Source organism: Eptatretus burgeri, chromosome 13, assembly GCF_056783735.1.
Source record: "Eptatretus burgeri isolate ZD-2024b chromosome 13, Ebu_testis_v1, whole genome shotgun sequence".
NCBI lineage: Eukaryota > Metazoa > Chordata > Myxini > Myxiniformes > Myxinidae > Eptatretus > Eptatretus burgeri.
In genome coordinates this window covers 36713082-36734018 of record NC_140973.1, presented here as the reverse complement: position 1 = coordinate 36734018, position 20937 = coordinate 36713082, and the positions used below count along the sequence as shown (strand labels likewise).

General features: G+C 42.4%; 1 protein-coding gene and 1 long non-coding RNA gene across 2 annotated transcripts in view; one reads left to right on the top strand and one right to left on the bottom strand.

Annotated features, from left to right (window-relative positions):
- Positions 1–9600, top strand: part of LOC147014238 (uncharacterized) — a 33600-nt gene extending 24000 nt beyond the window's left edge. Inside the window, exons 2-4 of the long non-coding RNA XR_015050687.1 lie at positions 2383–2507; positions 3461–3603; positions 8387–9600. This is a non-coding gene — a long non-coding RNA (uncharacterized LOC147014238). The remainder of the gene's footprint in view (positions 1–2382; positions 2508–3460; positions 3604–8386) is intronic.
- Positions 1–20937, bottom strand: part of LOC147014237 (E3 ubiquitin-protein ligase PDZRN3-like) — a 257924-nt gene that overhangs the window by 228216 nt on the left and 8771 nt on the right. The window contains exons 2-3 of the mRNA XM_085852007.1: positions 2388–2474; positions 2053–2160 (exon numbers count right to left, since the gene is read on the bottom strand). Of these exons, the coding sequence (XP_085708133.1) occupies positions 2053–2160; positions 2388–2474 (195 nt within the window). The remainder of the gene's footprint in view (positions 1–2052; positions 2161–2387; positions 2475–20937) is intronic.

Sequence of the window (20937 nt, the reverse complement as noted above, 5' to 3'; positions counted from 1 at the left end):
CTGCACGGTGGCATTGCTGGGTGCCTTAGGCATCCCGGCAATGTCGTGTACTGGAGGATTTGTTATTTATTTATTTATTCAGCGTGGGGGCAGTGTCCTATGAATGTACCTCAACTTGTGTTTCACTTACAGTATTTATGTGCCGCGTACAGAAAATGTCAAAATAATTTTTTGAAACACAATGTTAGTCACAGCTGTTAGTCAAGGCCAGAAATGTTGACCATTGATTTTAGGAAGTAAAATTGTAGCTTGTGATTATTATTTTTTGGCTCTGACAAATGCTTAATTATGCTTGGTGTTGGCTTAATGGTTACGGTGGCGGACTTTGGATCCAAGGATCCTGAGTTCAAATCCTGCTGTTTTCCTTTTCAAAGCTGTTAAATTAATACCAGGTGGGGTTAACTCGGCCTGTCATGCTTCCGAGGTCGGCAAAATGAGTACCAGCATGCTGGTATCCTGTGTCGGAGTGGCGACCCATCCAGGATTATGCCCAATAGCCAAGGAGACTGCTTAAGCAACACCAATGCTCTGCACAGAGTATGGTCCCCAAAAAGTATAAAAAGTTTGACGAAACATCACCTCCTTGCTACCCATGACGGTGAGCCGTTCTGTTGATTTAATCCATTGTGAAATCGAAATTTATCCTAATTTTATCAATTCCATGCTAATACTGTTTATTTGATGTTTACATAGAGGCAGTCTAAAACATTTACGACAAATTGGCATGGTACAAGAGCATATTTTAAGTGGAGTACCACCAGCATTGATGGTGCCTTTCAGTACAGTACCACCAGAATCAAAGCTTCCTTTATCTTTTTTTTTTTTTTACAGAAGTTATGACTCGTAGTGAAGCTGCCACACACATTTCACACTCATGGACATACAGACGAATACAAGAGATACCACACAGTACTGTGAGACGAGACAAACACAGCTGCTGAGCTTGGGGGAAGTGCCGTCACTTCCCAGGGCACTCTTGGGTACCAGTGATGCCACAACAATGGCACCACTTTTCTCACTGCACAAAGTGGGGCATTTCCTCAGGAGGAATTGCTTCCTTCCCATGGTTGCCAACCTACGGGGATTGTCCATGCTCTTATCATTTTAAATGGTGAACATCAAGAGAGGAAGCAGCATGCATCATTTTAAAACTCTTTGGTATGACTCGGCCAGGGTTTTAACCACCGATCTTCCAGACTCGGAGCAGATGCTCTAACCGTAACACCACCGAGACATTGTGGCACAATAACATCATCATCATCTACGGTGTCTTTCAGCACAGTACTACCAGCATCTATTCACTAAGCAGCACAATACCATTAGAATGTGAAGTATATTTCAGCATGAGTATCCATGGTATCTTGGCTGCATAATAGAAATCAAATGTGGAGGTTCTTGTGTATAAAAGCCCAAATCGCCCATTAAAGCATACCACCATGTATGAGTGTGCAAGGATGCTTTGGTTCACAAACCAACTCCAATCAATCAAGCCAAAAGGTGTGTAATGTTGTGGAGTTATGCAATGTGGAGTCATGAGGTTATAATAAATGTATAATCAGGAGGTGTGAGCTAAATGAAGCAAATATGACAGAGATTGCACGACTATTTTGGAAAATGTTTAAAAAAAAAAGTATCAGGAGAAATCTATTAACAACTAAAGATTATGTATTCTTCTTACAGCCACAAAATTCAAAACATCCCAAACATATGCTCACTATTACCCTATTAATCAATTAATAATGAACTATCGAACAACCGGCATATTCAGTAACACGATGTTAGTCATGAATTAACTCAAGAGATCTCAAAGGCCTTGCCAGGCTTTGATGTGTGTCAAAGTCATCAGCACATTAGATATTCAGTAAATATTCCTTTGTGTAGCATTGAAAACTTTGAACTAAAAATCGAACCAAACTCAAATTATTATCAACTTATACGGGACTTTTTCAAGTCGATTGTCTCTTGTGAAAACCTGTGATCATGTGCTTCATCAATTTTGTAGATGGCAGCAAAGATGAATAACAATACAACATTGATTATGTGCATCCATACCTTGAGGATACGGTCTTCCACCTGTACGCCATTGTCCACATCTGCTGGACCTCCTTCTATCACCCGAGACACGTATATTCCTTCTTTATAGCTTTGCGTCTCATCCTCCTGCAAGCAAAATCACGGGCACGGTTCATTTGGGTTCGCACTGTGTTTTGAATCTTTGAATAATGACTTCATCACTAAAGCTGTATCACATCACAGGACGTTTAAAATCATCGGTCAGAAACTACCACGTCATCAGTCTGTTCGTCATTCTCTCAATCTGCAAACAGATGGCAATGCATGCACGTGACATTTCTCAATGTAACTAACATATTTCCTTTACAGCTCACCGTGATGGCTTGTCCTCCGACGATGTTGAAACCGAGGGAACCGTTTTGCCGCTGAAGTTCTAAATGAAGATGGACTATCTCTTCATCCTGTGTTGTGGGAGCATGTGTTGAGTCAGAATGGTGCAGGCTATCATCACTTTGAGCTACATTTTATCATATCCAGTATACATAAGATTAACAATGTATGAATGCAGTAAGAATGCAGAAACCTACTTCAAGTGTTAAAGACATGCCTCTGTGATCCAAGAATCATGTTATGGTGAAAGTATTAAAACACCGCTCTGAATACCATGGTATTCTCCTGGGAGATTAGTGGTGGGGAAGAGGATTAACGAGGAAAAAAAAATGGGTGAGATGGGGATTAGAAATGGAGGTAGAGTGCATTTTGGAGGATTCCCTATAAATGCAATACAGATGAGCATCACGGAAAGGCAACATCTAGAGTGAAGAAACTATCGATCAGTGGCCGAGGGGGTAAGGAAAGCTTGTTTTTAAGGAGACGATGCAATAATGATGTCGGATCGAGGTGCTTTGAAGGAATGGTGGCGAAGGGTGGGAGAGGGGAGCAGAAGACAAAACCGTGCACATGAGAAAGTAAGACAATGATAAATTAAAATGGAATGTACAATTAGGTAGCATATAATTAGTCATACATGCATCACAGCAGGACTTATATTTCATAGAAACTAATCATAAAAGGATACGACACATATCCATTATATAAATTATGATAATCAGCAATAAAGTGAAGAAAATAACCTCAAATGAGAGTTCCCAGGTGGTAAAGGAAGATAAGATAATAAAGAATCTCAGAGTCTGCGAACTTGTCAGGAAGTGAGGGCTCAGAATATTTTACATTATTTTCCTTAATGTTTGACACTGTTTGAACAAATTATGGCCTTATATGTGCTGTTGCCCTTGGTAATTGCTGTTTAAGGCTGTTTTGTATCGTGTGTGGTTTCCATAGGGCTGGTAGGATAGCCTAGAGATGTGTGCACTCACCTTTGAACTGCCTCTCCTGGGTTTGAATGTTGACTTCACGAAAAATTGTTTCTCTCTTGTTTCACATGCAGGAAAGGACATTAAGCCAGCATGGCTTTATCTGCCAGCACTGGTCATCGGTGGACCTTAAAGATCTCATGGTGTCTTCCACGAAGATTCTGGGAGTTATTGCCAGCACCCTGAATAAATCACAAATTTCTGCTCTAAACTGCAGGTACCAAGTGGTCAGGTCTTCTTGGATATTCATTGATAACATGTTACACCGTTTGTTTTCTCAGGATGTGGTTGTTGTCGAGACAGCAACTCTAACAGCCATAGATGGCAAGTAACCCGGATTTCACGGGTTTGACCGTTTTGTTTCTGAAAACTCGCAGATCCGTTTTAGTATCGTCAAAGCCCGTATTGGATGGAAAGTATGATCAATTTTAAAATGCAATGCTTCACTTCCATTCCACTTGCAAGGATTGACACACAGATGGATAGACCTGTAGCCGATATGCAAGGTATCACTCTAGTCAATTGGCTGTGTGACGTCATTAGCTCTCACCGAAGGCCACGTCACCACCCTCAAGCGGTGTTCAGTTGCCAAGAAGCGAGCTAATGCTTGCCAAGCCAGCCGTTCCTTAACAGTTTTGAATGGAGTGCTTGTTTTAGTGCTTACACCACTCGGCGAGCGCTCGACAAAAAACATGGCAACTGAACAAGCCCAAAGATTCCGCACACAATATTACCTCAACATTTGATTACGAGTAATAAATAAATAAATAAATAACTCTTTTTTTTTTTTGTCACTTTCAACTTGCCACATATGCGACACCATAAACAAATTCACGTTCCCAATTGTTCCTCACACGTCACATGTGAACGGCAATCTTCGGTTAAACAGGGCAACCAATGACATGATGGTTTCCACAATTATCTCGTCGATAACAGTAATTGCAGCAATTGATCGAGTTTTGTTTATTTATGACGTGTCACCAATTGGTTGCCACTGTTTGTCATCGACAAACATTATAAGACAGATGGTTATCTGTATTATTTTTAGACATTTTGGAAACATCTATAGAGCAAATGAAATAATTTCTGAACCAATTATGGACACACAAACACTTGGAAGATGTCACGTGTAAGCCTTTGAGTCAGTCATGTTAAAACTTGGCCACTACAACATCGATTACCACAAAATTCACTGAAGATGCATTTGCTGCTTAATGTTTCATGCAATTTTACACCGGACATGAAGTGCAAAGCGGGGCTAAGTAATTGGTTCACTCTGTCTGTCTGTCTGTCTGTCTGTCTCTCGACAGACATCAGTCTATGATGGAGGAACGATTTAATTTCAATTGAATTTTTTTTTTTTGAACACGAGAATATGAATGGGAACACAAACCTGCAGTTTAGCAGGAATTTTGCATTGCATTTGGCAAATTGTATGGAATCTCGTCTTGATCCTTGATTTCACAGATGATGCAGTCATCTTTGCGGAGACCCCAGATATCCTTTTGGGGGCCCTCGTGGTGCTGAATTAGGAGTCGGAGCCGCTGGGATTACGGGTTTCTTGGGTCAAAACTAAGATCCAGGCTTTCAATGACATCTTGGATGCTGCTATCCTGTCTGTACCTGTTTGTGGTGAGGATGTTGAGGTCATGTTGAGATTCACTAACTTTGGCAGTGATATTCATGTTTCTGCTGGCTGTGACCCAGAGGTCAACAGACGTTTGGGTCGGGCCTGGGGAGTCATGGATTCACTGGATCATGGGGTGTGGCGCTGCCGGTACCTGTGCGGGAGGGCGAAAGTCCGAGTCTTCAGATCCTTGGCGCTTCCAGTCTTGCTCTATGGATGTGAGACTTGGACTCTGACCAGGGATCTGAGATGAAGACTTAATTCCTTTGGTACCGGGTCTTTTCAGAGATTCCTTGGCTATCGCTGGTCGGACATTGTGTCCAACGAGCGGTTGCTGAGAGAGACTCAAATGAGATTTGTTACCTGCATAGTCCGTGAGCATCAGCTGTGGCTATATGGATATATGGCTCGTTTTCCTGGCGCTGATCCTGATCACCAGATTCTCTCAGTGAGGGAGCTTCGTGAATGGAGGAGGCCAATTGGCCGACCACGACCATTTGGACAAAATATTATGCCATTTTATGCCATCTCGACCAATTAAATTTTCCACTCGCACTCTCAGTATTGGGGTATATCAAGATACAAACTAAATGCTCAGAAACGTAAAGGAAGAGTTGAAAAGACCATTCTCATGTCCCTTTTCTCATGACTGCATGGGGTAAGGTGTTCATTGAACTATTGAGTTCATTTAATGATTTGAAGTGAAAAATTCATGTGAAGTGAAAAAATTCATCCAAAGCTGCTGTTACATCATTCTGAGAATAAAAGGAGGTAGTAGTACGCGTGAGGATAATTTTAAGGAGTTCTTGGAAATGAAATGTGTCCATCTTGTTTACTCCGTGGACCCCACCCCATCACTCTCGCTTCCACAGATCTTCTGTCTGTTCCCCACTGTTTTGTGCTTCTCTCTCCCACTTCCTTTGTTATATGTTCTGAGTTAGCTCTTATACGAGCCTTGGCAATTAATACAATACATATATATATATATATATATATATATATATATATATATATATATATATATATATATATATATATATATATATATATATATATACACACATACATACATACACATATATACACATACATACATACACATATATATATACACACACACACACACACACACACACACACACACACACACACACACACACACACACACACACACACACACACACACACACACACACACACACACACACACACACACACACACACACACACGTCGGGAGGCGACATGGGTGGTCGCTAGAAAATTGCATACTAGTCATACAGTTTTTGACGGATCGGGCTGAAATTTTTTGACAGAGGTTGATTATAGTGCACATAAAAGCGCGGAAGCCGATTTTAGATTTTTGAAAAAAAAAAAAAAATAAATATTTTTCGGATTTTTTCAAAAATTTCAAAGTCCCGTTGTTAGGCAATGGTGGTGTCCATAGCAACGGTGTTCAAAAGCATACAACTAGATCCTGGTATGAACCCACCAGTCAAGTTTCATCAAAATCGGCTGACTCCTCTGGCCTCCAGAGCTGTCCATTACATACATACAGACAGAAAACCTGAGAATAACGGTAGTCTCGCGACCACCCAATATATATATATATATATATATATATATATATATATATATATATATATATATATATATATATATATATATATATATATATATATATATATATATATATATATATATATATATATTTAAAGACACATCAAGACACATAATATAAGCCTGGTGTTGGCGCAGTGGTTAGGGCAGCGCTTGGGATCCAAAAGGTCCTGAGTTCAAGCCCCGTTGGGCCACTGAATTAATACACCAGGGGGTTGACTCAGCCTCTCATCCTTCCGAGGTCGGAGAAGTGAGTACTAGTGTACTGGGCCAGTGTATACCCTGGTTAGAATAGGTGTACCAGATCCCTGTGTCGTAAGAGGCGACCAGGGTTGCGTCAGGAAGGGCATCCGGCGTAAAACCTGTGCCAAATCACTATGCGGATCATACGGATGATCCGCTGTGGCGACCCCTAACGGGAGCAGCCGAAAGAAGAAGAAGAAGAAGAAATATGTATATATATATATATATATATATATATATATATATATATATATATATATATATATATATATATATCAGAGAGTTCTGGAAATGAAATTATTACTCATTCCAGATGAGGATGTCACTGTGGATTGAAGGTGTAGGGAAATGATGTGAAACGGCCATTTATACTTGAAACCAAACATTTTAATGATAAAAGGTGGTAGAGGAGAGGTGACTGATCTAAATTGCCCCCAAAATCCAAGAGTTGTCGAGCTGATTCTACAGATAATATGGATGAATGGTATTAAAAAATGCTCATCATACATGATAAGACTATACGAGAATGCCTGCCCGGTTGTGTAAATGTGTCTTCAGATTGAAGTTTAATAAACGAATTAACTGGAAGCATGGGTTATATATCAGCTTAAGACAGTCGTGTGGAAGTCAGAGGAGGAGACAAATAACAGAAAGTCCCACAAGGTATCTAGATACCAGCTAATTACGATAAGAAATGTGCATTTAACACACACTTGCTGCAGTAGTTGTGCTATATTGTCAAGTTCGCAAAACATTAATTTGTGAAACTCCTCCTGTAACAAGAAGAATGGAAAGAGACCCACCATACATTACAGGCACTGCCAGAATGTGTGATACAATCACACAAGGGAGGGTTCAGAACACAGTCCGTATATTTATCCAATTCACGGGGTGTGCACAACAATGTCGCTGAATAAAAGTCTCATAAACACACAAGTCTAGCTGGGCTCCATATGCGCAGTGCATAGATGGCACTGTGACCCTCTTAAAACTCCTTTGATAAAGTGCATTCCAAAACATGCCAGGCTATCATTGTTTAAACAGCCTAATGCTATTTGCAACCATTCATCATCGCCCCAAAGTTGCTCAAATATTTTCACTTGAATAAAACAGAAAAGAGAATGCATCATTGACAGAAGAAATGGATAAAAGATAAAATAGGCTGTGCAGATAAAAATTTGACGGTGGGCATTCACTCGCCAATATATCGTGCATGTCTCTTGGGGTTGTGTCAACTTTTGCTGTACACAAGAGCGTGAATACATGGGCAGACTTCAAGAAGACTACTTTGTTTCTTTAAGAAGAAATACAGGACTTTCAAAAAGATGCTGTCACCCCACAATGCATCGGTGCTTATGAGCAGAACCCCTGAACAAAAATAGTGATCGTGATATAATATATCATACGTGTGAGGTAAGGATTGATATGTCGGCCTGCGTGTATGTCATATTTTGAGCAAATTTGTGTTCGAGATCTTTCTTCAAAGCCATGATTTATCATCGATTTTGTTAGGTACAATGGATCATCGAGCTCTGAAAAGAACTTCGAAAGGATTTTGAAAAATACTAGCGAGAAAGGCGTGTGCCTGTGCACAATGAAAGAGGAGGATTTTGAACTTTCCCAGTTCACTGACATCGCGCAGATCCTGCAACTGCCTGTAGTGTACACAACTGATGATGTGAACCGGTGCAAGCTCCAGTGAACAGTGGACGGGCACATGCTACCCAAACCTTCGACCATCACTGCAGTGAATGGACTGTGAACCTTGCGGGAGTGTTGGCTATAAACATGCCAAGGTTGGTGATTTAAATCGATGGATGTGTGCAATTGGAAACACTAGTGCGTGCCCGTACGTGCGTGGCCGTACGTGCAAAAAAAAAACAACTCAAACCGCGTGCCAGAAACAACAACCACACAGGCCGTTCTTCGCCCTCGCGTGGCCGTACGTGCGTGGCCGTATGGGCAAAAAAACCCCCCCAAAAAACTTTCTTTTTTGGGTACCCATGTTTATATTATGGAAAAAAAAGGAATATACCAGATTTCTTCCCCCCCCTCCCCCCTCCCTCCCAATAGTCTGCTGGGTACCCATGTTTCGTGTTTAATTGTTAAGTAAGGCATAGTGATAATCATCTGCTCTTTGTCCATTTTTCGATAAATGCTTGTTCAATCCTTGTTTATTTGACATTATTTTGTTGATGGAACTTTTGATTGATTTGAATTCATCCATTTAATCGACAAGGAAATAAAAAGTCCTTCAGTTTATTTATTTTTCTTAATAATAAATTCCTTGTTGATGTTTCAACGTGTCCGTGATTGTCATTTCCTTCCATTGATCCAGCATTGTCCGAACCTTGATAGACTGCGAGGTAATTCCCAAACTAATTAACCTGTCATAGTCGGCGTGCACCAGCGGTAAATGCTCGGCCGCATTCCTTAAGATCTAATCAAGATAACATTGGTGCATTGTCAAGGGCACGTTCCCCCGTCAGGAGGCCATGTGACGTCTAGTTAAACGGCAAATTAGACGGTGGACACTGTAACTCATGGTGGACACTGGAACTCATGGTTAACTGATTGGCATTCGTGATTGTTAAGTAACACACCACACCACAAAGTTAATTGTGAGTGGTGACCTCAGGTCCGGTTCTTCTGAGGATAAACGAGGATCACCCCCCTCATAATACACTCGGTACCCGTGGCTGTAACAATACATAGCTAGACAAAGAACATGCACAGTTAAAACATAGCTAGACATAGCTCACACATAGAACATACATCATACATAGCTAACTGGAACATATATAGCTAGACATAAAACTCATACCTAGAACAGAGCTAGACATAGCTCATACATCGAACATACATAGCTAGACATAAAACTCATACCTAGAACAGAGCTAGACATAGCTCATACATCGAACATACATAGCTAGACATAGAACATACATAGCTAGAACATAGCTCATATATAGAACATACATAGCGAGAACATAGCTCATACATAGAACATACATAGCTAGACATTTGTCATACAAAGCTAGACATAGAACGTACATAGTTCATACAAAGAACATACATAGCTAGACATTTGTCATACAAAGCTAGACATAGAACGTACATAGTTCATACAAAGAACATACATAGCTAGACATAGAACATACATAGTTCATACATAGATAGACATAGCTCATACATAGAACATACGTAGCTAGACATAGCTCATACAAAGCTAGACATAGAACGTACATAGTTCATACATAGATAGACATAGCTCATACATCGAGCATACATTGTTATACATAGAACATACATAGCTAGAACATAGCTCATACATAGAACACATAGCTCATTCACGAACAACATCATGGAGTCTTTAACATCCACCAACTACTGCTCGCAAATGGGACATCCAGTTTAACATCCATCCGAGGGATGGGGCACACATCGATGAATCGCCTTGCATGCAAAATACCAAAATGGTCGTTTATAGCTGGGTCGAGATTCAAACCAAGGCGAGAGAGCTCAGAGGAAATTCTGCATACCTTCACGTTATCCTGCCAGCCCTTCCTACATTGATAGCTACATAAAATACTTCCCACATAATAGCTGCGTGAATGCTGTATCTGGCCCACAGGCTGGAAGTTCCCCATGCCGAGCCTCAAGGTACGCACACTTGCCTCCAAGTGTTAACCTGAGTTCAAATCTCATCCCAGTGTTTCACAGGCAGGGTGATTCATCAATGTGTGTGCCATTCCCCGGAGGGATGTTCAACTGGGCGTCTCATCTGCTGGTTTGTGTTGGTGGACGTTAAAGACCCCACGGTGTCCTTCATGAAGTGTCTGTGAACTATCACCGGCACTCTGAACAAATTCCAAATTCCTGTCCCAACTACTGCTGGAAAGGCAATGGAAAACCACCTCGTGTAATCCTTGCTAAGAAACTGCTTTAGTAGCAGTAGCACCGATACTCTAATGCAGTATGGTACATGAGACCATATATATATATATATATATATATATATATATATATATATATATATATATATATATATATATATATATATATATATATATATATATATATATGCACATACATAATATATATTTATACTTTTTCATACATTTCACTGTAAACTACTTCAAAGCCAAATGGCATCTGTGTATCCATCCGTGTGTTGTATATCTGCATTCTGATAATTCCAGCCCATGCCTTGGTAAGGAGTTAAAGAAAAGTGGACAAAAATAAAAACCAGATCCTTTTTGTCTCCGATTTCTGAGTGGTAAGAAACAGATGGTAAAAATGGTTTTCATTGCCAAGTGTACAAGAAAATGCTTTCAAAGAGTCCTGAGTACTGTATGAGAGCACAAATAAATTAATCAAAGGGAGATCTGCAATGTTTAACGAATACCCACAAGTTAGAGCTTCCAAGACCATATTTCAAGATTTTTTTTGTGATCAACCATTGAATCATGTAACGTCTTGTTCTAATGCTATGAAATTACTTCTCCATATAACCATTTTTGTGTTTAGATCTCACTCGGACATCAGATTATGTTCTGAGTTTAAGAATATAGTGCATCACAAACTTGTACATTTTAAAGGAAACGTCAGAAGCTCATTTTCACTTGAACCTAAAGGGCTGGCAGGACGACGTAGACTGTAGACAGTAGAGGTCCACATACTTGCCTCTAGGTTGTCCAGCTTGAGTTTGAATCCTGACCCGGCTAGAAACTGTCATCCTGGTGTTTCATCAATGTGTGTGCCGTGAAAAAAAAAGGGAGTAATCGTTAATCTCAGCACAAAATTGGCTACCTTCGTGGGTGGCAAAAGAAGTCAAGACAAATAGGAAACCAGATACAGAAAACACGACCCAGAAAACAAACACACAGGATCCAGATCTGAACAGTTTACGTTTTGTATCCCACTGATAAGCTGGATCTGGATTCAGACCTGAACCAAAATGTAATCGGCTTGTTCTTGTCACCGACCCAACTCGTCCGCCATGCTTTGTCATCAACCGTGCACAACGTTTTTGAGATAATGTGCTACATTTCATTTTTGGTACTATCTCCTAATGGTGAAGAATCACGTTAAAAAAATTATAGGATATGGATCCGGATCCAGATCTTCACCCAAATCGAAACAATTCGTCCTTGTCACACATCTAACCTGTCCACCAAGTTTCGTCCTAATCCGTCTGAACTTTTTTGAGATATCCTGCTTACAGACAACAAAACAAACAGACAGGGTGAGAACAACCTCCATCGACCTTCGGTGGAGGTAATAAGATACCTAAAATGGTGATTGATCTGCCATGGAGAAAAGAGAAGTTGACATTTCAGGTCTTATTCTTCATCAGAGCGAATGTGAGCTACCCATAATCACTCTCCTCTCTTTTGCTCTGATGAAGGGTAAGGCCCAAAACGCCAGCTACTCTTCTGCACGTCAAATCGATCACCATTAAGGTATTGTTGTGGTTCTGCGAAGCCGGCACTTCCCCATGGCTGAGGCACATAACATATAGCGGTCCATAGACAGTTATTTCCTAAGTACATATCCATTTTAGACAGCCCTTCTCTCATGTCTCGTGGGTATATGGGACAAAATGCATTGCAATGGCTTATTGGCATGTCATATATCCCATTCCATATTCTTTTATCTATTTTATTTTACTTTACTTCACACACACGACCTCTCCTTCTTCACACAAGCAGCTCATTAGCATACATGCACCATTCTTCAACGACATCACCTCAGACGTTTGCCGGACTCGGACCCCAATGCTGCATCATTCTTGTAACCACAATGCCTTCCCAAAATTCCCCATGACATCAAACCTACAAACAAAACTTGCCTACCCTCACCGCTATGAACGCCACAACCACGTTGTCTCAACTACCACGCCAAAGCTCAACACTATGCTCACCGCTGCCACTGATGACCGCTGCCACCTTTCAGGACCGGCGGGAGTGAGTGATGCACTCATGGACGAGGCGTGCGATCGGGAGCCTCGCTCTATGTTGAATCTCGGAGCTCCGTCGCATGGCTGGGTTCGGGGGTGAATGAGGGCATTTCCATTGTGAATACTCACCTGGGTGGGGCCAAGGCTGGGTTGCGCGTCCGTACGCCAATGGTGAGGATACGCGCATGGCCCGCCTGTTCTGCCTCCAGTGCTCTCTCCTCGCAGGAGGATTGGTCTCTTCATCTGGCTCTTCGTCTGGTCCTGCCTTTGTCTTGTCTGGCTCAATCTGTATATCACTGTTGGTTGCTGCACTGAGTGGTGAGAAGCTGGGCCGAGCTCATTAAGAGCCAGGTGCCGGACGAAATGCAGTTTTACACTAATTAATAATTACTTGAACAGATTTCTCTGCACTCATGATGTCTATTCTCTTCACACGTTCTTTGCTTCATTTCTGACACCCCCTACCCCTTTACACCTTCCTCTCTGCCTCATTTGCTAATCACCGTACACCTCATCACACCTCCTCACTCACACCATAGACACCCGGTTTTCTTCCCTCCTCCCCCTCCTAAGCAACTGTGTTGCATTGGTCTGTTGACTGCACAGGTATAAAGAGGTCGTTCACACCTCATACTTTCTCTCATCTTTCTTTGCTTTCGACTTTCCATGGGTGTGTGTCTAATGGTGCCTGTCATGTTAGCATATTAAGATTGTAGAAGTCTAGTCTCGGTTGAACTCTGCCTTGTGTCTTCTCTTTTGTATATAACTGTATTTGCTTTTGCCGCATCCCACAAATACTTGCTTTCCTTGGTGTACATATTGCTTGTAACAAAAACCTTTTATTACTGTTCACATGCCTTTCCTCACCCTTGCAAAAAAAATAAATTGCTTTCATTGTAAATGTAAATAGCTCATTCTATCTTTTCCTTGATTCATCCAGCATGGTCTGTACGTAGTTATCTGGGAAGTTCTACCCCACTAATTGGCTCTTATTAGCCGGTGTGTACTTGGCAGCTCCACTCAGCTGCACCTGATACGGTAAGTTAACGCAAGTATGCATCGAGGGTACGAGACCCCCCTTGGTATGGTCATCCACAGGTAAGTTATCACCCTGTTAGGATTGGCAGTACCAATCGGCGTCCGTGGTTGCTTAGTAACCCGTCAGCCTGTGGAATTACCTGTGACCGGCAGCCTGAGGACCGGGCGTTCGGGATGGACCTGAGTGCTTCCCCTCGTGGCAATCCTCGAACCAAAAAATCTGCAACAGTATTTTATTTCTAATGTGTGTGCCGTCCCTTGGATGGATATGAAAGTGGGAATTCTGTCTGCCGGTATTAGTTCCTGAATGTTAAAGATCCCACGGTGTCGTTCGCAGTGAGTAGGCGAGCTATCACTGGCCCCCTAAACAAATTGAATGCTACCTTGAGGAACTCCAGCCTGGACAGGAAGGGGAGATGAATGAACTCCATTTAGGGCCACACGTTGACTGCGACAGGAGAGGAAGTCTGCGAGCCATGAGTGGAGATGGCCTTGGATACCACAGGAAGAGAGTTTGGTGAGCAGGGCAGGGTGCCAAACTGTGTCAAAAGCACGTGATATATCCAGGGATACGGCTCGGATTTCCTGTCTGGCATTGAGGGCTTCCATCCATTGTTGGGAGAGCAGAAGCAGCATTTCCAGGGTAGAGTGACCTGGTCTGAAACCAAATTGATGATCAGAAATCAAGCCATTGGAGAAGAGGAAGGATTTGATGTCTGAAGCGGTGATTGATTCCATAACCATGCTGATGATTGGGAGAAGGCTGATTGGTCTGTAGTTGCAGGGATCTGTTTTTGTACCTTTTTTGTGCAGGGCAGTGATGTTTGCTGATTTCCAAGCAGATGGCAGATGGCCTTGAGCAAATGAGAGGGTGAATAGAACAGAGAGAGGGTGAGCAAGAGCAGAAGAGCAGGCTTTGAGGAGACATGGGCTGATGCCGTCTGGACCGGTTGCAGAATCTGAGTCGAGGTTTGACAGCAAGCTCTCCATCTTGTCAGGAGAAAAGGACACAGAGTCCAGGGACAGTTGGGTGCGACTGGGTAAGGTGGGTAGAGAAAGTGAAGGGTTTTGGACACAGGTTTTAGCTGCAAACACCGAGTTTAGGCATTCAGCTTTTTCACGTGCGGGTTCAGCAGTGCGGCCATTTGAGGTAAGGGAAAGGATGGAGGGGGAACATACACCAGAAACAGATTTGATTAGACGCCACCTGGATTTTGAGGAGGGAGAGAGGTTTGAGAGTTCAGACTTGAGATGAGAAAGATGTTGTTTTCTGGCTCTCCTGAGGGTAGATACACACTTGTTCCGAGCTTTATGGAAGGAACTGAGATTGCCCTCAGTTGGGTTTGCTTTCCATGAGGAAAAGGCAAGTTGTTTCAGGACAACTGCCTCACCACAAGCTTCAGTGAACCAAGGGCGGGAGGAAGGGTAAGACAACTGAAGACGAGAGGGGATAAATCTGTGCATGAGGGAGAGCAAGTTTCTTTGAAAGAATTCCCAGGATGAGTTGATGTTGGAGAAAGTAGAGATAGGAGACCACTCTATAAGTTTGATGGCTGCTTGGAGACCCTGCCAGTCGGCTTGAGTGAAATGCCAGACTTGACAGTGGTGAGGTGGTTCTCTGATAACAGCCAGAGAGATGTCCACTTTGACAAGGAAGTGGTCAGAAGAACCGATTGGAGCGAAGGAAGAGCAGCAGATATTGTCAGGAAAATTTGTCAAAATTATATCCAGAAGAAATGGAGTACCATTGGTTGAGATCCGGGTCGGGAAGTTGACCGATTGAGTCAGTCCCAATGAGTCGCAGAAAGCTTTTGCTGAGGTGCCATGACAGGTGAGAGAGGTACCCACACCTAGCCAACTGGCATGATGACAATTGATGTCACCACATATGAGGAAGAGAGAGTTTGGATGAGAAGATAGAAGTTGTTCCATATTTTCAGATAGTGAGGTGTAGATGGAATCATCACTGTTAGGTGGACGGTACAGTACACATATAAACATGAGGTTGGAGTTGAGGGGAAGCCATAGCCAGAGGTATTCCTGGGGGTGTGGGGGAGTGAGGGCAGTGCATGGAGAGTGAGGAATCGAGCCTTTGATGAAGGATCAACTCCTCCACCAGGGCGAGGCTCAGGTCTGTCAAACTGGAGGAGGGAGTAACCAGGGAGAGATACTTGGGTGTCAGACACGTCTTCGGGGAGGAAAGTTTCTGTTAGGCAGATAATGTCTGGTTTGTCAGTGGCAACTTGTATGGAAAGATCTGAAAGGTTTGAGCAAAGGCCCCGGATATTTGAGGTCCACACTTTTAATGAAGAGGTAGGGGAGGAGGCTTTGGGTGCAGGGGGTGGAGAGGAGGGGGAGGGTAGGACAAGGGACTCTGGGGGGAGGTAAGGAGTGTTGTTGAAAGAGTGTGGGGCATTGCAGAATAGCTCGGGGAGAGGGCCGAATGAGGGGGAGAAAAGACTCTGTGGTGCTCGGGGAGAGGAGGGACAAGAGAGGGGAAGAAGGCAGTTGAGGATTTGAGGAGGTGGAATGAAGAGATGGAGGTGAGAGGGCAGTGGAAGGAGGCAGCTTTGTGGATGGGAGGGGGGAAACTTTGGGAAGGATGAGTGAGGGGGATGAATGGTGGGAGAAAGGTGAGGTGGGAGTTTTTGAGAGAGGTGAGAGGAAGGCTTGGAGGGAGAAGAGTGGGATGGTTGCTTTGAGAGCGAGAGTGAGGGGTGAGATGAGCGAGTTGGCACTGAAGTTGGAAAAAAAGAATGGTTGATGGAGAGCGAACATTCATAGCAATCTGGGGTTTTTAAAAGTTTTAGGTCAGTTATGCGATTAAACACATTTCTTGAGGGATGCAATAAAGGCTAATTCAGAGAATGGAGAGAAGAAATGCCGTAACAGTTGGATTTTTTAGGCAAGGTATGAAGGAAAGGTCAAATTGAGAGCAGTCTGTTAAAATAGCAGAATAGTAGTGCATTATGATACAGTAAAGAGTACCACATGTGTGAGAGAGGAAGATGAAGCATTATGAGAGATTTTTTTGTTATTATTATTAATGTTTGAGCGAGTTTTCAACAGATTAGGTCATGGAAGTGTTGTCGAAAAAAAATCTAGGAAGAAGAAGAGGAGATGAAGAAGATGAAGAAGAAGAATCAGAGAAAGGTCGCGGTTTTTTTTTAAGGTAAGAAATAGAGTGATTAGTTGGGATGGGGGAAGTTAAGAAATTGGGAAAGATAGAAATTGAAGATAATGGGGAGAAAAAACAAATAAACACGATCGTACATAGAGGGGAACAAAGGGTAGGCCTCAAGCCTCAAGGATAGGCCTCAAGCACCCAGTAAGACAAGTTCGACAAAATCTCACAAAATAGCATGATTTTTGAAACAAAACCGAACTAGGAACACACAGTAACATGGAGGTGAGAAAATAAACAGTTAAAACGGGACAAATAACGACCAGAAACTTAACTTTGAGATCGTCAGCAGCAAGCCCCCAAGGAGACCTGCCAACGCTCCAAACCCAGAATCGGAAGTGATTGAGGGGTCTTATGGATCTTCTTGCTCTTATTGGGTTTTGGGTTGTAAAGGGTTTAGAGGATTTTAGGGGTGTTATATTTTGAAGGGGTCTTAAATGGTATTTGGGTTATAAAGAGTCTAATGGTTATTCAGGGTCTCAAAGGGTTTTAGGATTCTAAAGGCTCTAAATGGGTTTTAGGGGTATTGAGGGGTCTTATGGATCTTCTTGCTCTTAATGGGTTTTGGGTTGTGAAGGGTTTAGAGGGTTTTAGGGGTCTCCGAGGGTCGAATGTAATTCATACACATACTCACGTTCTGTGTGGACAAACAAACAAATGGACCCAAATGCAACACCCTCTCCTCTGGCGAGGGTAATCACACACATGATCAACCGATAGAGGTACTTGAAAAATCTTCATTTTTCGAAAGAAACAGACACACAGACAAACGGGGACGGAGGGGGGGGGTGAAAGCAGAAGGCGGATAGAGGTAACAAGACAGACCATTTGACAATGCAGAACCCAGCTGTGGTATTTGTCTGGGTGACTGCCTTCACACACCGGGTGCTGTATTAAATTATGCCGCACAGGGCACTTGATGTGTATACACGCACACGCACACGCACACGCACACACACACACACAGACACAGACACAGACACAGACACAGACAGACACAGACACAGACAGACACAGACAGACACAGACAGACACAGACAGACATAGACAGACACAGACAGACACAGACAGACATAGACAGACACAGACAGACACACACACACACACACACACACACACACACACACACACACACACACACACACACACACACACACACACACGATAAAATGCTGATATGGTGAAAAAGGGAAATATTCTAACACAAACCAATGGTCAAGTTGAGATAACTACAGATAACTGAAGTAATCACACAGGATTAAAGCAACTCAGGTATTCATGGAAATTAACTTTTATTTCAATATCTAAGGTTTATGGAGGAACTTGTATGTTGAATGCAGGATAAGGATATTAGTGCATGTCCTTTGATTTGAATCACAAGGACATTAAGAAACAAGGGGTAATCAAATAACTGACTAAATACAGCATTGGAGTGTAACTTACCATAACACATAACATATATGGGATTTGAACATGCAATACCAGCAATTAGAAAACCCTGTGTTCAGAGTGCAATGCCAAACAGGTTCTGAACTCAAAGGTCTGAATCTGATACCACTCCTTGTTCAGTGTCAGTTGAATGGGAACCTGAAATTTGCATCACTTTTTCTTACAACTTGTACCATGTGTGAGAGCCGAGTTTACTTATCTTCTTCTCATTAATATATCAGGTGAAGAACTATTTGCTTGGCTGTTCTGTAAAATACAACGAGCTTGTGCCAGCCTTTGTGTTTCTTCTACTCTGACTTCACTCTCCTCTTCCTTCTCATCTACTCACCCTACCAAACCTCGAGCAATGAAAGCACTGCTGCTGACCCATATCACTCTCCTCTTCCTTCTCATCCACTTACTCCAACAAACCTCGAGTGATGAAAGCACTGCTGCTGACCCATATCACTCTCCTCTTCCTTCTCATCTACTCAACAAACCTCGAGTGATGAAAGCACTGCTGCTGACCCATATCACTCTCCTCTTCCTTCTCATCTACTCACTCCAACAAACCTCGAGTGATGAAAGCACTGCTGCTGACCCATATCACTCTCCTCTTCCTTTTCATCTAGTCAACAAACCTCGAGTGATGAAAGCACTGCTGCTGACCTATATCACTCTCCTCTTCCTTCTCATCTACTCACTCCAACAAACCTCGAGTGATGAAAGCACTGCTGCTGACCTATATCACTCTCCTCTTCCTTCTCATCTACTCACTCCAACAAACCTCGAGTGATGAAAGCACTGCTGCTGACCCATATCATTCCCGCAACTCCCACTTCCTCACATTGATCTGGTTTATAATTATACGCCTCTTCTCCCATCCCCCATTGCCCCATGGCCTGTGACAATATGGTATCAATGCTTTTACAGACTCGTCACACTTTCTCAGCAAAACTTGTTCTACATTTTATCATTTCCCTCTCCTCTCTTTTCATCCAATTCCCCAACTTTTCCCTCCTCTTCCACATTCTTTTTCCAAACCACATGATTAAATTCAGCTTTGCATCACTGCCTTTCTCATGGTAGACTGAGGTTGAATCCTTGTGAGGATGTTTATATTTAAGAAAGTTGGTACAAAATATGAAGAAAAAAAATGAACAAAAGTTCGACTCCCTGATAGTTATGTGTTCTTAAAAATGCTCAGTTTGAAGGATTAGTTAAAATAATAATAATAATAATAATAATAATAATAATAATAATAATAATAATAATAATAATAATAAGGGCATATGATCGAAGAAAATAGCAGGAGATGATCTAAACCCCAAATGGGAGAAGCGATGTCAGATATAAAAATTGAGAAACAAGGATAACACCAACTGAGAGAAGAAACAACACACTTGGTGCCATCGTTCTTCTCGGGGGACAGGGAAACGTGTCTGTTTTTGTGCCTTTCTGAAACCCCTGCTGAGCATTTGCCACGTCTGTGCTCTCAGAAGGTCATGGCCCGTGCCGCCATCACAAAGGAGAATGGCCCGGGCACTCCTGCACCCAGAATCCACCAAATGGGACTGTATGCAGAATTGGGAAGCTCAAGTCACTGCACTTAATTAGACAAGATGAGCGATTGACACCGTGTTTGATCATGCATGCAGTGGCACAACTCTTCATTCAATGAACAGGTTCATCAAGAGAGCCAGGGATTTGAAGGCAAAGTGGAGAAGAACAAAAAAGCAACAGGTTTTAGTTTCACAGGTTCTCAGGCTGAGGGAGGAGCTGTTATAAGCAGAGAGAGAGAGACACGAGACAACACTGGACAAACACAGCCTGTTACCCACAGGGAACTAGGAAAGTGACAACCTCGTAGCTTACTCTGGGTGCCTGCGACACCATCTTGCGATGTTGCTTTTCTCTCTACAGGAAGTGGCAACTCAGGGGAAATCACCTTTCCCCCATGGAAAGCCAACCCACAAGGGTTTGTCCATGCTCTAACCTTCGAATATTGAATATCAAGTAAGGAAGCAGCAGGTACCACTTTTAAAGTCTTTGATACGACTCAACAAGGGTCCAAATCGAACCACCGACCGACTCAGCCAGACTCAGAGTGGAACCTTGAACCAGAATGCCATTAAAATCTGGTTGAGAGAAGAAAAACCACCACAATATATGCCACTACTGTCATTACTGCGTGCATGCGAAGTGAAAAGCGGGGTGAAGCAATTGGTTAATGTCCATCTGTCCGTCCATCTTAAATATCATTTTATGACCGTCAGTTTATTGACGAACAACTTATTTAACTCACATGGTATATTTTGAACATGAATCAGAACATGAACAGGAAAACATGTTTGCCATTTTACCAGATTTTGGCTTTGAATTCATCCTGATCACACATCCGCAGAGAGGAGTGATAATATTTTCAGTCTGTCTGCCTGTCTGGCAGTCAAC